At 53.6% G+C, this 12517-nt stretch overlaps 4 protein-coding genes across 4 annotated transcripts; 1 reads left to right on the top strand and 3 right to left on the bottom strand.

Moving 5' to 3' along the window:
• Nucleotides 1-262: 262 nt before the first annotated feature.
• PtA15_13A483 (uncharacterized protein) lies at nucleotides 263-4831 on the top strand (the record flags this gene model as incomplete). Its single annotated transcript, XM_053162685.1, has 8 exons — nucleotides 263-379; nucleotides 445-1159; nucleotides 1242-1666; nucleotides 1736-3263; nucleotides 3329-4113; nucleotides 4187-4260; nucleotides 4328-4458; nucleotides 4626-4831. 8 exons carry the CDS (start codon nucleotides 263-265, stop codon nucleotides 4829-4831), a joined length of 3981 nt encoding a protein of 1326 aa, XP_053026637.1.
• Nucleotides 4832-5347: 516 nt separating this feature from the next.
• On the bottom strand, nucleotides 5348-5816 carry PtA15_13A484 (uncharacterized protein; the record flags this gene model as incomplete). The annotated part of the gene is made up of 2 exons (XM_053162686.1): nucleotides 5348-5560; nucleotides 5625-5816. 2 exons carry the CDS (start codon nucleotides 5814-5816, stop codon nucleotides 5348-5350), a joined length of 405 nt encoding a protein of 134 aa, XP_053026638.1.
• Nucleotides 5817-6466: 650 nt separating this feature from the next.
• On the bottom strand, nucleotides 6467-7203 carry PtA15_13A485 (uncharacterized protein; the record flags this gene model as incomplete). Its single annotated transcript, XM_053162687.1, has 2 exons — nucleotides 6467-6579; nucleotides 6666-7203. The coding sequence occupies 2 exons, from the start codon at nucleotides 7201-7203 to the stop codon at nucleotides 6467-6469; spliced, it is 651 nt and encodes a 216-aa protein (XP_053026639.1).
• A 2909-nt stretch (nucleotides 7204-10112) lies between these two features.
• On the bottom strand, nucleotides 10113-10475 carry PtA15_13A486 (uncharacterized protein; the record flags this gene model as incomplete). The annotated part of the gene is made up of 1 exon (XM_053162688.1): nucleotides 10113-10475. One exon carries the CDS (start codon nucleotides 10473-10475, stop codon nucleotides 10113-10115), a length of 363 nt encoding a protein of 120 aa, XP_053026640.1.
• Nucleotides 10476-12517: the final 2042 nt, after the last annotated feature.

The following is a 12517-nucleotide window of genomic DNA, read 5'->3' on the forward strand; positions in this document are numbered from 1 at the left end:
TTCAGAGTCTGTGTTCTCTTGGCCTGTCTTAGCCCGGAGAGTGTGATGCTGGAGATGATTTTCTGGCTGGTTGTCGTGTATGGTATGGTAAGTGAGTGTGGTTTGGGGTGTGTTTGGGTTAGGTTGGGGCTGCAGATCGGGATCGGCTGGGTTTCCATTTCCGAGCTTCCTCCCTCTGGCCAGCTGCCAGCACTCGACTTCGATATAAATACTCTCGATCTCCATCTTCTTCTTCTTCTTCTTTACTCTCCCCCAGGACACGATGATGATGATGATGGGCCAAGTGCAGCGGATGGCCAGCCGGACCAGCCTGAGGATGCTCACCCGCTACGCCTCAGTGTGCTCAGCCAACCCGATCGAAACCATCGTGACCACCCTGGTGAGTCGACAGCACTCGGAAAAATCGAACACAGAAGAAACTAACCACTAACCACAACCATCCAGATCATCATCACCCTCGCATACTTCCAGCTGCTCCAGGCAATCAAACACTCCGAATTCCTCAACATCCCCCCCACCAACTCATACCACCCCACAAACACCCTCACCCTCAAACTAAACAGCAACCACAACCAAAACAACACACACAACATCACCCTGCTCACCCTCAACCTCGCCTTCCCCCCATCCACACTCGCCTACCCCGCCGCACAGGCCAACCACACCCTCACTCAGGCAGCCAGCCACCTCAGCCAGCTGCTCGCAAAGAAGAACTACGCCGAACTATGTCTCAGACAACCCACAAACAACAACAACACCCTCCTCCCCCACAGCATCCGATCATGCTTCATCCACATCCACCACACCTCCACCACCAACCAGCCCAGTCTGCCCCTCACCATCGCACTCAACGCAACAGCCACCACCACCATCCAGCCATGGATCGACAGCTTCCTCAACAGTCTGCCCCCCACCATCCGCCTCCTCTCCCCCGGACCCACCGCCGCCGCACGCGAGGCCCACGAACGGCTCGGCGAAATCAGATCCATCCGATGGATCGCATACGCCACTCGCGCATTCATCATCCGCTTCTGCCAGCTCATCGCCAAGGCCGACTCGGCCGACATCTTCATCATGCTCATCGCCTACATGCTCATGCACCTCACCTTCTACAGCCTCTTCAGAAACATGGCCAAACTAGGAGCATCCATCTGGCTCGGTACTCCCATCCCTCTATCTAAACAAACAAACAAACAAACAAACAAACAAACAAACAAACTGACTACTTCTTCGTCCACCAGGCGCCCTCACCGTCCTCTCTGCCATCTTCGCCTTCATCCTCGCACTCATCACCGCCCACCTCCTAGGCATCAGGATCAACCCCATCCTGCTCTCCGAAGCCCTGCCCTTCCTGGTGATCACCGTCGGCTTCGACAAGCCCTACGTGCTGGCCCACGCCATCCTCAGCCGCTCCAACCGCAACCCCGCCCTCCTCCGCAGCCACCAACAGCTCCCACCGGCACGGGATATCGTCGGCGACAGCATCGCCAGGGTCGGCGTCCGGATCGTCAGAGACTACGCTATCGAAATCACCGTCCTCGCCCTCGGCGCTATCAGCGGCATCAACGGCCTCACCGAGTTCTGCCAGCTGGCCGGCCTCAGTCTGCTCTACGACTGTCTGCTCTCCTTCGGCTTCTACATCTCCATCCTCACCGTCTTTGTCGAGGCAAGTCACATACACACACGCACACACACCCTGAGCTCTTTGCTAACACACTCTCTTTTCTCCACACAGATCCATCGGATCCAGGTGGTCCGTGAACTCGCAAAGAACGACTCGACCACCGAGCTCTCCAAGCTGCTAGACGACGGCGTCGAGCCCTCGGTCGAGGAGGTCAAAGAGCAGATGGCCGAACAAGAGTCGATCCGCGCCAAGCTCATCGAGACCTTCATCAACGACCCCAAACCGCACCAGTCGGCCGAGAAGATCATCATCGGCAGCAGCCGCCTCAAGCTCGCCCTCCTCAGCATGTTCGTCGGCCTACACACCCTCAACCTCTGCACCACCCTCACCCTGCGCACCGCCATCACCCGCCACTCCTCCCACCCCCCATCCTTCTCCCTCACCCATCCCGCCAACCTCTCCACGAAGAACTCGGAGCTGGGCGGAGCACTGGCCAGTCTGGTCATCGAGCAGACCAAGATCGACCCCAGTGCACCCATCTATGCCCAAGCACTCGAGAAGCTGTCCCAGGAGATATCTCAGTCCGAGGAACATGCCCACTCAGAGTGGCTGGTCCAGATCAGCCAACCGATCGAGATGCGCGTGGCCCGGAACACACGCTTCCGGAGCTCCCAGCCGGGCAAGTCGTCCCTCGTCTTCCTCGACGAGCTCATGTCCTCGTGGACCGAGTTTGTCGGCGACCCAGTGATGTCCAAGTGGATCGTGATCGTGCTCGCACTCAGCGTGCTCTTGAACGCCTATCTCCTGAAGGGCATCGCCATCAGCACCGTCGACCAGACCCGCAGGTTCAACCACCATCTGTCCGTCCAGAGGGCCATTCGACGCAACAAGGATCAGCCAGCCACGAGCGACGACGACGAGGACGACTTGTCCTCCGAGAGCGAAGCGCTCAGCCCGGCCGAACGCGCCGCCCGGATCATGCTCGCCTCCACCCCCGCCGGCGACGGGCTTGGATCCGGGAATCAGCTCAGGAACCGGAAGACCAAGAAGAGCCGCCACCAACGGCGCTGGAGCAGCGGCCTGATGGACACGGCAGACCGCAGCAGCAAGCCGCACCAGCTGATCATCCCTGCCCATCTGCCCAAGGTGGAGCTGCCGACGGAAGAGGACGACGAGGTGCTGGAGATGCGCGGGCCGAACAAGACCCAGCCCGTCTGTCCGCCCCCCGCCGCAGTCACCCCGACTCTGAAAGGCTTCGGGGCGGCCGAAGAGGGCGGCAACAAGGCGCTGGTCTCGCTACGGCTGATCGACGAGATGGGCCGGACGTCCAAAACCGACGAGGGCACGGACAGCGACGAGCCCATCACTACCACCACCACCACTACTACTACTACCGCGACCAACACCGAGTCCAACCGGGCCGACAGCCCGCTCCTCCCCGACCAGGACAAAGCCCCCTCCCCCCGCTCCCTCGACGAAACTCTCGCCATCTTCAACGACCCCGTCAACCGTGGTCCCGCCTGCCTCGACGACGAGGAAATCGTCCTCCTCGTCCAGCAGGGTAAGGTCGCCGCCTACGCCTTGGAAAAGCTGCTCAAGGATTTCCCTAGGGCGGTTCGGATCCGACGGGCGCTGATCTGTTGAGTGAGATGGCTCTTCTGTTTCCTACGTATACGAGACTAATCACAGGCGGCGTATGTACAGCTCGGGCGTCGTTGACGAAGACGTTGGAGACGAGCGTGTTGCCGTATCTGCACTACGACTACGGATTAGTGATGGGCCAATGCTGCGAGAACGTGGTTGGATACATGCCGATCCCCGTGGGCATTGCGGGGCCCCTTCGGATCGACGGGACGGCGTTTCCGCTGCCGATGGCGACGACGGAGGGTGCGCTCGTGGCGTCGACGTCCCGGGGGTGCAAGGCCCTGAACGCGGGGGGCGGGGTGACGACGGTGGTGACGGCGGACGCGATGACGCGGGGCCCGGCGCTGGAGTTCCCGGACCTGCTGGTGGCTGCGCGGGCGAAAGCGTGGGTGGAGTCGGAGGAGGGCCGGGCGGCGTTGAAGGCGGCGTTCGACTCGACGTCGCGCTTCGCCCGGCTGATCTCGCTCAAGACGGCGCTTGCGGGCCGGACGCTCTACGTGCGCTTCGGCACCCGGACGGGCGACGCGATGGGCATGAACATGATCTCCAAAGGCACCGAGGCCGCCCTCCGCCTCATGAAGTCCCCCACCTACTTCCCCCAGATGAAGGTCCTCTCGCTGTCCGGCAACTACTGCATCGACAAGAAGCCCTCGGCCATCAACTGGATCGAAGGCCGCGGAAAGTCCGTCGTCGCCGAGGCCGTCGTCCCCGGCGACGTCATCTCCAAGATCCTCAAAACTTCTGTACCCGACATCGTCAAGTTGAACATCTCTAAGAACCTCGTCGGCAGCTGTCTGGCCGGCTCTATCGGCGGCAATAACGCCCATGCGAGCAACATCTTGACTGTACGTGTACTGCTCTCTTCTTTTTTTCTTTTTTTTTTTGTGGAGGGTGTTGATGTGGGAGTTGTTGGTGCAGGCTATTTATTTGGCGACGGGACAGGACCCGGCGCAGAACGTCGAAAGCTCGAACTGCATGACCCTAATGGAAGCGTGAGCAAGCCCGGCCTCTGTGTGTACAAGGAGACGAGATCTAACGAGAGAGAGTATTTTGGGACAGGGTGAACGGGGGGCAAGACCTGTTGATCACATGCACGATGCCGTCGATCGAGGTCGGGACGATCGGGGGCGGGACGATCCTGGGCCCGCAGGCGGCGATGCTAGAGATGCTCGGGATCCGGGGGCCGCACGGCCAGTCTCCGGGCGACAACGCGCGCCAGCTGGCCCGGATCGTGTGTGCGGCGGTGATGGCGGGCGAGCTGAGTCTGATGAGCGCGCTTGCCGCCGGCCGTGCGTCTTTCTCTCCTCTCCTTGTGACTTTCCCCGGGGGCTGATTTGAAAACCGCTGTGTTTGGCAGATCTGGTCGAGAGTCATATGACCCATAACCGCTCCGCACCCCCCACCCCGCAACCCCAGCTCAGCCCCGTCGCCAGCAGACCCGGCTCCCGCGTCGGCTTCGTCCCGCCTACCCTTGCCCCCGTCGCCACCCAGGGCTACCCGGCGCCGATGACCGCGCTCATCGGGCACGGCACCGGCGCTCCTCGCCCGCCCCGCCCCGAGTGACCCTTTCTTGCTTCTAGGTCCGTACATCCCTTCCCCCCCCCTCTTTTCCTCCTTGCGGCCGGCCCACTCATGTGCTCGCCCGTCGTCCCCCCTTCTCATACCCCACACAGATCTTCTCTTCATCTCACTTTGAAAAAAAAACAGCATCTCTCGGCTGTCCATGCTTGCTTTATCCCCCGCTTCACTGCCCACATCCGGCGCCCGACTCGCCGACGTCTCCGCACTCCCTCTCGCCGACCACGCAAGGATACGGTGGGCGCGGGGCTGTCGTGTCTGCACACGCCGCCGCCGCCGCCGACGACGAGCCCGATATATATATACATAGATACACGTGCAGTAATATAGAGCTTGATTTTGTGTGCTCGGCTCCGCAGTTCATCTGTGCCTCGGGCCCCGGCGTTGGATCCTTCGGGGCGGCGCTTGCGGGCCCGCGTGGTGCACTCTCGGCCCTGGTGGGCCCGGATAGGCCCGCACGGACGTGCCGTGTCTCCCCCGGTTGGCCGGGAGCGCACCCGCTCATTCATGCGCGGCCGCTCCGGCCTTGCGGGGCGTTTTCCGGGCTGCTGCATCAAGGTATCTTTGGAGGGGGTTGTGGACAAGGCAGTGCGCCCGCCGGGCCGTGCGGGGTAAAGGATCACGGTTTCTTGGCTCTCCCCGGCGCCGTTGGCCCTCTGGGGCGCTCGCGATCGGGAAGGTGCCCGGGGTCTGCTGGGGCCGGGAGCCTCGGGTCTTGAGACGAGCGCGAGCATGGGCTAGAGGTGCCGAGACGCCCACAGACGCGCAGAAAACAGACGTGGATGATCCCTTCCTGCTGCCGCCGGCCCTGTGCGATCCTCGCAGGCCCGCTGAGGAGGCGGTTCGTCAGCGCGTGAACTCGCCCCGGGATGGCCGGCACGCACTCGCGGAGCGAGGCAAGCTTGTGCTCCTCTCGATGCCCGGCCATCTGTGCGGGCCGGCCGGGGAGTGTGGCTCCCGCTCGGGCCATCTCGGCCCCGCGGCTGGGGGGTTATTACTGGGGAGGTCGAGGGACAGGCTGTGGCCCGAATAAATTTTTTTACATGATGGGATTGGAGGACACCTCCCAAGATTTTTGGGAGGGGGCAAGGAAGACACCCTCTTTTGATCCCTCAAAAAATCCGGGAACACCCCCTCCCTCCTTCCGGGGAAGTCGACGTGCGCAAAGTATTTTTCGGCTTGTGCGCACCGCGGGCTCGACGTCGGGGGACGGTTGGTTCTGTGCGCGAAGTAGGTCCGTATATAAATTGTTGGCGCTGGATTTTATGGATTTGTAACGGAAGTCAATCACAGTGCATCAACCAAACAGGAACTGAAGAAATTTCTAGAGATTTGTTTTATGTGTTCAGAGCAGCTTTTTTTGAGACTTGGAGTGAAGGTCAAATTGACAGTGATAAGCTATGCTAAAGAGTGTATCTATTGATGCAAAATCATAATAGAATCAGTAAGGATGAGATTCTGGATACTACTCTATGGTGAGCTAGAAAGACTAAGTTGTAGGCATTGATTTTACAGCTTGTAAGAAATGGTGCACAGTTATTAAGCCTGCAAGTGCTCCAATGATTTCTAACTATGTGCACATAGGTCTCAGCCAGATGATAAATTGATTGTTGAAGATTTTCAACACAATGATATGGGCATAGACTTGGCCTTTGCCAAATTTTGCAAAGGTTTTGATGCAGATGGTAGGTCTTCTTGAGGAACATTTGATCCCTGTGATTGTTTGCCTGTAGCTGAGATGGGAAGAGATGGGAGATTAGGAGTCATTTGAGCAAGCTGGAAGGATTCTATTTTTCGATCATACTTGTGAGTCACTGACGCTGGATTTGTGGTTCTCGTATGGATGACGCGGGTTCTAAGAGGAGACGCTCATGCATCGGCCTTATGAAGGCAGCCTTCAGGCCCGGCGGACCTATTGCCAAATGGTTAACGATTGTATCCACTTGATTTGCATTCAAGTAGTAAGAAATTTCTATCAACGTTTTCTTCCCGCTTTTGCGGTTTAATGTGCCAATAAAGTCGCCTGACGGCGTGCTTGTTTGGAAGTAATGTTGCTTGAGTTGGTGAGAATCTTGAGTGATTCTGTACCAGCATCCGCAGGGGAACGGATTGTTTGCATAGATGGCTCCATCTGGGTCCACTTGAATTCTGGTGTAGAAATCGTACTTGCCCACCACATGCGCCTTTTCGTGGCCAGGATGGGAGAAGGGCGCATCGATCGCTGCCGGCTCATCGACTGCTTCTTGCGCATCGATCACTCTGCTTTCAATTACGACCTCGTGATTAAGCCACAAATGTGCAGCTTTAACAATAGTCAGAGTAGTAAAGAAGATGAATGCAAACGACAGCCCATTCATCTCGCGGGGAAAGACACTGCGTAATTGTGTATCTAGCAGCAAAACTGGTCCACCCACTTGAAATGGATTGGGAGGAGAGCCTAGTCCGGGAACGTCTGGTGGTGGCAAGGGAAGGAATGTTAAGACGACGAACGGAGTCGATTGAGCAATGGAAAAGACCAGCTCTGTAATGATAGATCCCCTTGCCAAGACGTTTACGTCATCTTGAGTGCCTGCCAGTCAGGCGAGTTGTTCATGAGGGGGTTACAAGTCCCGAGACGGTGAGATTCGTGCACATGTGACTCGGGCTCGGCAATCGACGGGTTGGTGAAAAGATCGTTTGAAAGAGATACGGCCCGGCGGCTGACGTCAAGCGTTTTACAGCTGACTACATTACTCTAACTTCATCGAGACGGTTCTTCCGGACTCCACTAGCCATCCCCTTACAGCCACCAATGGAAAGGATTAGGTAATGGGTATTACGCGTTGAGGGGGTGATCGGCTCGGGTGTTCCATGAGGTTGCTGAGCCTCAACAACAGCGTGAGGTGTTTGAAAGGCTCTTGCCAAACCGGTTTGAAGACGTTTTTGTTTTCCAAAACCATCCAAAAGTTAAAACCTTCGACTGCAGCCTGCCTTCCCGCCTAGCCTAACACAATCTCCTCGTTCCAGGGGCCGGGGGCGCCTGCCTCTGAAAGAGGCAAAAAGTCAACTGACTTTGTTGGGGGCAAACAATAAAAACAAATTATGAACTCCGACAGGACTAAATGGAGGCGCCGGACCGACGACAACGGCCGAATATTTAAGTGTTTTTTTTTTGTGAAATGCTGGTGAATCCACGACAAAATGGACAAATGAACCAACAAAACGGCAATTGTTAGGGCCCAATTATAAACGGTAATTGAAAATTATGGTATTCAAAATTGCATAAGATTTTTTTACATAAAATCATAAACTGCAATTTTGGCTGGGAGATGTCACTTTAAGTTTTATGCACGCTGACATCTCCCAGCCAAAATTGGCTTTATGATCCCAACCAGAGATTTCCCAGTTTCTGAAAAAAAAATTCCAGCATTTCCCACGACCTGAGGGCTTCCATAGCAAGCCTGAAACTCCGGAGCCCTGGTCCATTTCCTCTCATCAAGATGCCCTATTTATGTATACCTTTCAAATCCCCTCACTCAACGCCGCCGCCGCAGACAAACATTGTTCTCAATTCTATTGTATTCCTAAGGCCATTGTTCCTGTTCTCTGTTCGCTATTCACCATTTCCATCTGAATCACACCAATAAATATTTTATTTTCCCGATTCGTGTTTTTCCCCATCCCTCCTACTTTTATTCCCTGATCAAACAATCTACAATCACCAGTAATACAGCTTCTTCCTTTACCAAAACAATTATTGACGAGGTTCCACATTGTTCACCCGGAAACGTTGACCGACCACTACGAATCCAGCCTGTCATAGTAATTCTAACGTGCTCAAAATATTCCACCCGCGCTTCACAGCCGCAATAGGAAGGCCTCGCTCACAATTCCAGGCAGAAATACCAACTCGTACGCTCCTCTGCCCATAATTTCCCTTTACCCAAGACTGTGTTCATATCTCAGCCAAACTCCTCCAGAGTCAATGCTACCGCCGCTCACGTCCAATCAGAACCGCAATAGGAAAGCCTCGCTCACAATTCCAGGCAGAAATACCAAATCGTTGCTCCTCTGCCCGTAATTCTTCATCAATCAAGACCGGGACTGGAAACTCTTCTCGCCTCAAATTCAACTACCCGCACCCCTCCTCCCTCTATCCGAGACTGTGTTCATATCTCAGCCGAACTCCTCGAGAGTCAATGCTACCGCCATTCACGTCCAATCAGAATCTAACTTCTTTCCTTTCCCGGATCTCAAAGGTATCTCGTCCTGTTTTACCTCCCAAAATGGCATTGTTTGCGGGCACATGAATTCTCGACAAAGTTACTCTGAAAATCAAATGCCTGACCCGGGCATTTTGCTACCACTGCATTCCCCGCCCACGGAGTGCGCTATGTATAATAATTTTAATAGGAGATTCATTGATTTCATTTTTTGAGGTGCTCCCCCTGGTCTCCCCAATATACTTGTGTTAATCCATTTGCTTACCTGTATTGTACTACTTGATTGGCGAGTATTTCCATAATTACACAGCTGCAGGAAATAACCGTGACAAAACCAACCTTGACTCGATGGCTGATTTCGTCGTTTTCTCTGGTGAATTCTCTCCGATACTCTATTATTTTTGGAGACCACCTTGACGTAGCTCTTGGCAAAAATCAGGGTTTGGCCGACAAGCAGGCCAACACTACAGGCCCAGATTCCTCATGGAATGGTCGGCGCGGCTGAGCAACCATCGCCCGATGGCGCCCTTGAGGCCTTCTGGGAGCTTTGTCGGGAGCGAGAGGAGGGGGGCAAGGAAGGCGGTGGTGCGTGTCCGGACCCCTGTTCGAGCCATCCGCATCTCCGCCCCAACGCAGGACCATATTCACATCCGTGGCCTCGTCTCGCGAGATCTGATTGGCCTTGAACGTCCGCTTCTCCACATATGTATGTTCGCCAGGCAAAGGACCAGAGATTCAACTGTCTCAAGGAGGACCAGATGCGCTATCCAGGCCGGCCGGGCCCAGAGCGCTTCCAGGGTGGAAAAAAACATGTTTGGCTCCTCGTTGATCCCCGCTTGGCGGATGTTCCCAAAGCCAATGACCCCAACGACCCCTAATATCAACACTACCGTCCCAACTGCATCTATCGTCGAGATCTTTGTCCCGAATAGCCATCTTGCAAATAGAATGCTGAAGATCAATGAGGCCTATCCTAGAGGCACCACCTACTCTGTTATTTCAATCAAGCAAAATCCAGAATCCAGACTCGAGTTTTGTCCAACAAGCAAGAGAAAAAATTGCTCCTACCTATCTGATTGCATGTACTGTAGGGCCAGAATGCTACCCATGACTTGGGAGAGGCCGTAGAGAAACAGTTCAAGCAGCCAGATTGGTCTGAAGCGCGATTTCTGGAGGTGAAGGCTGGTGGCCAATTTGGACTGTTTATTGAGGTCAAGTTTCTGGAGATTGTTGCCAAAGGCATTGAGGATAGAGGAGGAGATGGTGATGAGGAAGCCAATGAAGAAGTAGCCAACGGTGTAAAGATTGGGCCCCGGTTGACAATGATGGAGGCCACGGAGGTTGTGCTGTTGCTCTTGCTGCCCGTGGTTCTGTTCAGGCTGGCCATCGTCTGTTTGATGCACAAACTTGCGTGATTCAATGATCATGACATCCTCCTTCCTAGCACCAAAAATTGGCCCTGAATGCTGTATCCCCTCCTTTCTTGAACTATGTATCCCCAACACACCAGTTTTCATCCTCTCTTCTTTCCAATTTACATTTGAAAACAAGAAGCAAATAAATAAATGTTGTGCTTTCTATCACGGATGGATAGATATGGACCAATTTTCCCAAACTCATAAATTCCCTCAGTTCATTTTTTCTTACAATTTGTATAAGATAAGAAATAAATAAAAAACTGCTGGTTTATTATTCTGTGCCAAGTTCATCTTCTGTGGCGTATGAGATGAGTTCATTTTCCGCGGCGCAGCCGCGAGTTCCCTAGTTTTATGTAAACAGTGGCATATGCAATTTTGAATACCGTAATTTTATTGTAATATTTTCCAACCTTGTTTGAAAACAGAATCTGTTAAACCAACCAGTGCCATAACCACAACCACACAAGATCAATTGCTGCAAATGATCCCCCCCCCCCTCCCCTTGAGCCCACGCAAATTCATATGTTTGCCATCTGGAAATGACAGCAACTGCAGCAAGTCCCAGAACAAATGAATTTACGCGCTGGCCTGACCGCCTTCAAGAAGCCCAATTGCTGGGAACCTTGGAATGACAACTGGATACCCGCAGTCAGGTTTGTTGAATACTTCCAAATGTCTTTGGGGGATTTCAAATGGCTTTGCAACAAATTGTGTGGTGAATTGCAACAAGATCTGCTTGGCCAAGGGGAGCCACTCACTGTTGAAGCCCAATTGGCTGGGTCATGGGGCTACATATGTCAACATTGCCCATGTATTCAATATAGGCAAGGAGACCGCGGACAAAGCCTCAGGTAGATTTGTCAAGGCAGTGCTCCGGGGGCTCAGAAATTGCTCTTTAAGGTGTGTAATCTTTCCTCCCGCTACCGCATGTCATATTGCACCATTTAACTGATTTTCTTCCTCTTGATAGCTGGCCTGCTTTGGACAAGCCTGAATAATGGGATTTGATTAAAGAATCCTTTTCAAGAAAACAAAAAATCCCCAACCTTGTGGGGGCAATTGACAGAACCCATATTTCACTGGCTGCATCCCCCAATGAAAAATGGAAGGGTTAAATAAACCGCAAGAGCTGGGCATCCATTGTATTCCACTGTGGGGTTGACGGCAACGGTAAATTTTGCAATTTCAGTATCCTTGCTTACCCTGTCATGGGAATCCTGCACTAATTTGGCGCTGGTTGTTCTATAGGTCAGTGGGGGAGGACCCGGGTCCATGCACGATACACTTGTTTTCAGGCGGTCCTTGCGGGTGCAAAGTCTCCTGGGGTTTGTACCTCCAATGATACCACCAAGAGCCATGTTATTCAGGGAGGCAGGCTATCTGGAGAACATGGCAACATCTGCCACCTGGCATTGATTAGGAATTTTTTCCACTTGCTACTCTTGTAGATGTAGTGTGACCAAACCCAAAACTCATTAACTCTGTGTCACATAATAGAACAGAGCTGACATATAAGGTCTCAGGCATCAATAGATGCACTAACATCCTGGCTATCCATCTATGGTGTCTGTTTTGTGATTACCTGTGAATCAGCCTTGAAGGCTGTATCTTGTGTAAGTATTCCGTGGCCTTGGGGGAGGGGGGGGGGAAGTACTGGTCAGGTGTATGGCAGGCATGCTGAGCTGTAATCAAATTCAAAACAGTATTGGGGGAACAGTTTTCCCCAAACCATCTCCCCAAGGTGGGTTGGGTTGTTTTGATATTTTCTCTTCTGGAAAAATTAGCAAAAAGCTATCTCAAACTTATCTGGAACCCAAACCAAAACCAGCCCAAAACTTGTTTGTAATTGGGCCTTAATATGTGTGCCTTTATTTATTTATGTAATAACTGGTGACTAATCTTCATCTTGGGCCTGACACCAGTGACTTTGGTGTTTCAAATTCAATATGCCTTGAAAGCTATGTGTACCTACACGCCCTTGCGCATACTTGTTTTGACGACCAATATTTGTTTTGACATCCCGGCAAGCTTGGTAGATTTTGTATTTTCCT

This window comes from Puccinia triticina, chromosome 13A, assembly GCF_026914185.1.
Source record: "Puccinia triticina chromosome 13A, complete sequence".
Classification (NCBI taxonomy): Eukaryota; Fungi; Basidiomycota; class Pucciniomycetes; order Pucciniales; family Pucciniaceae; genus Puccinia; species Puccinia triticina.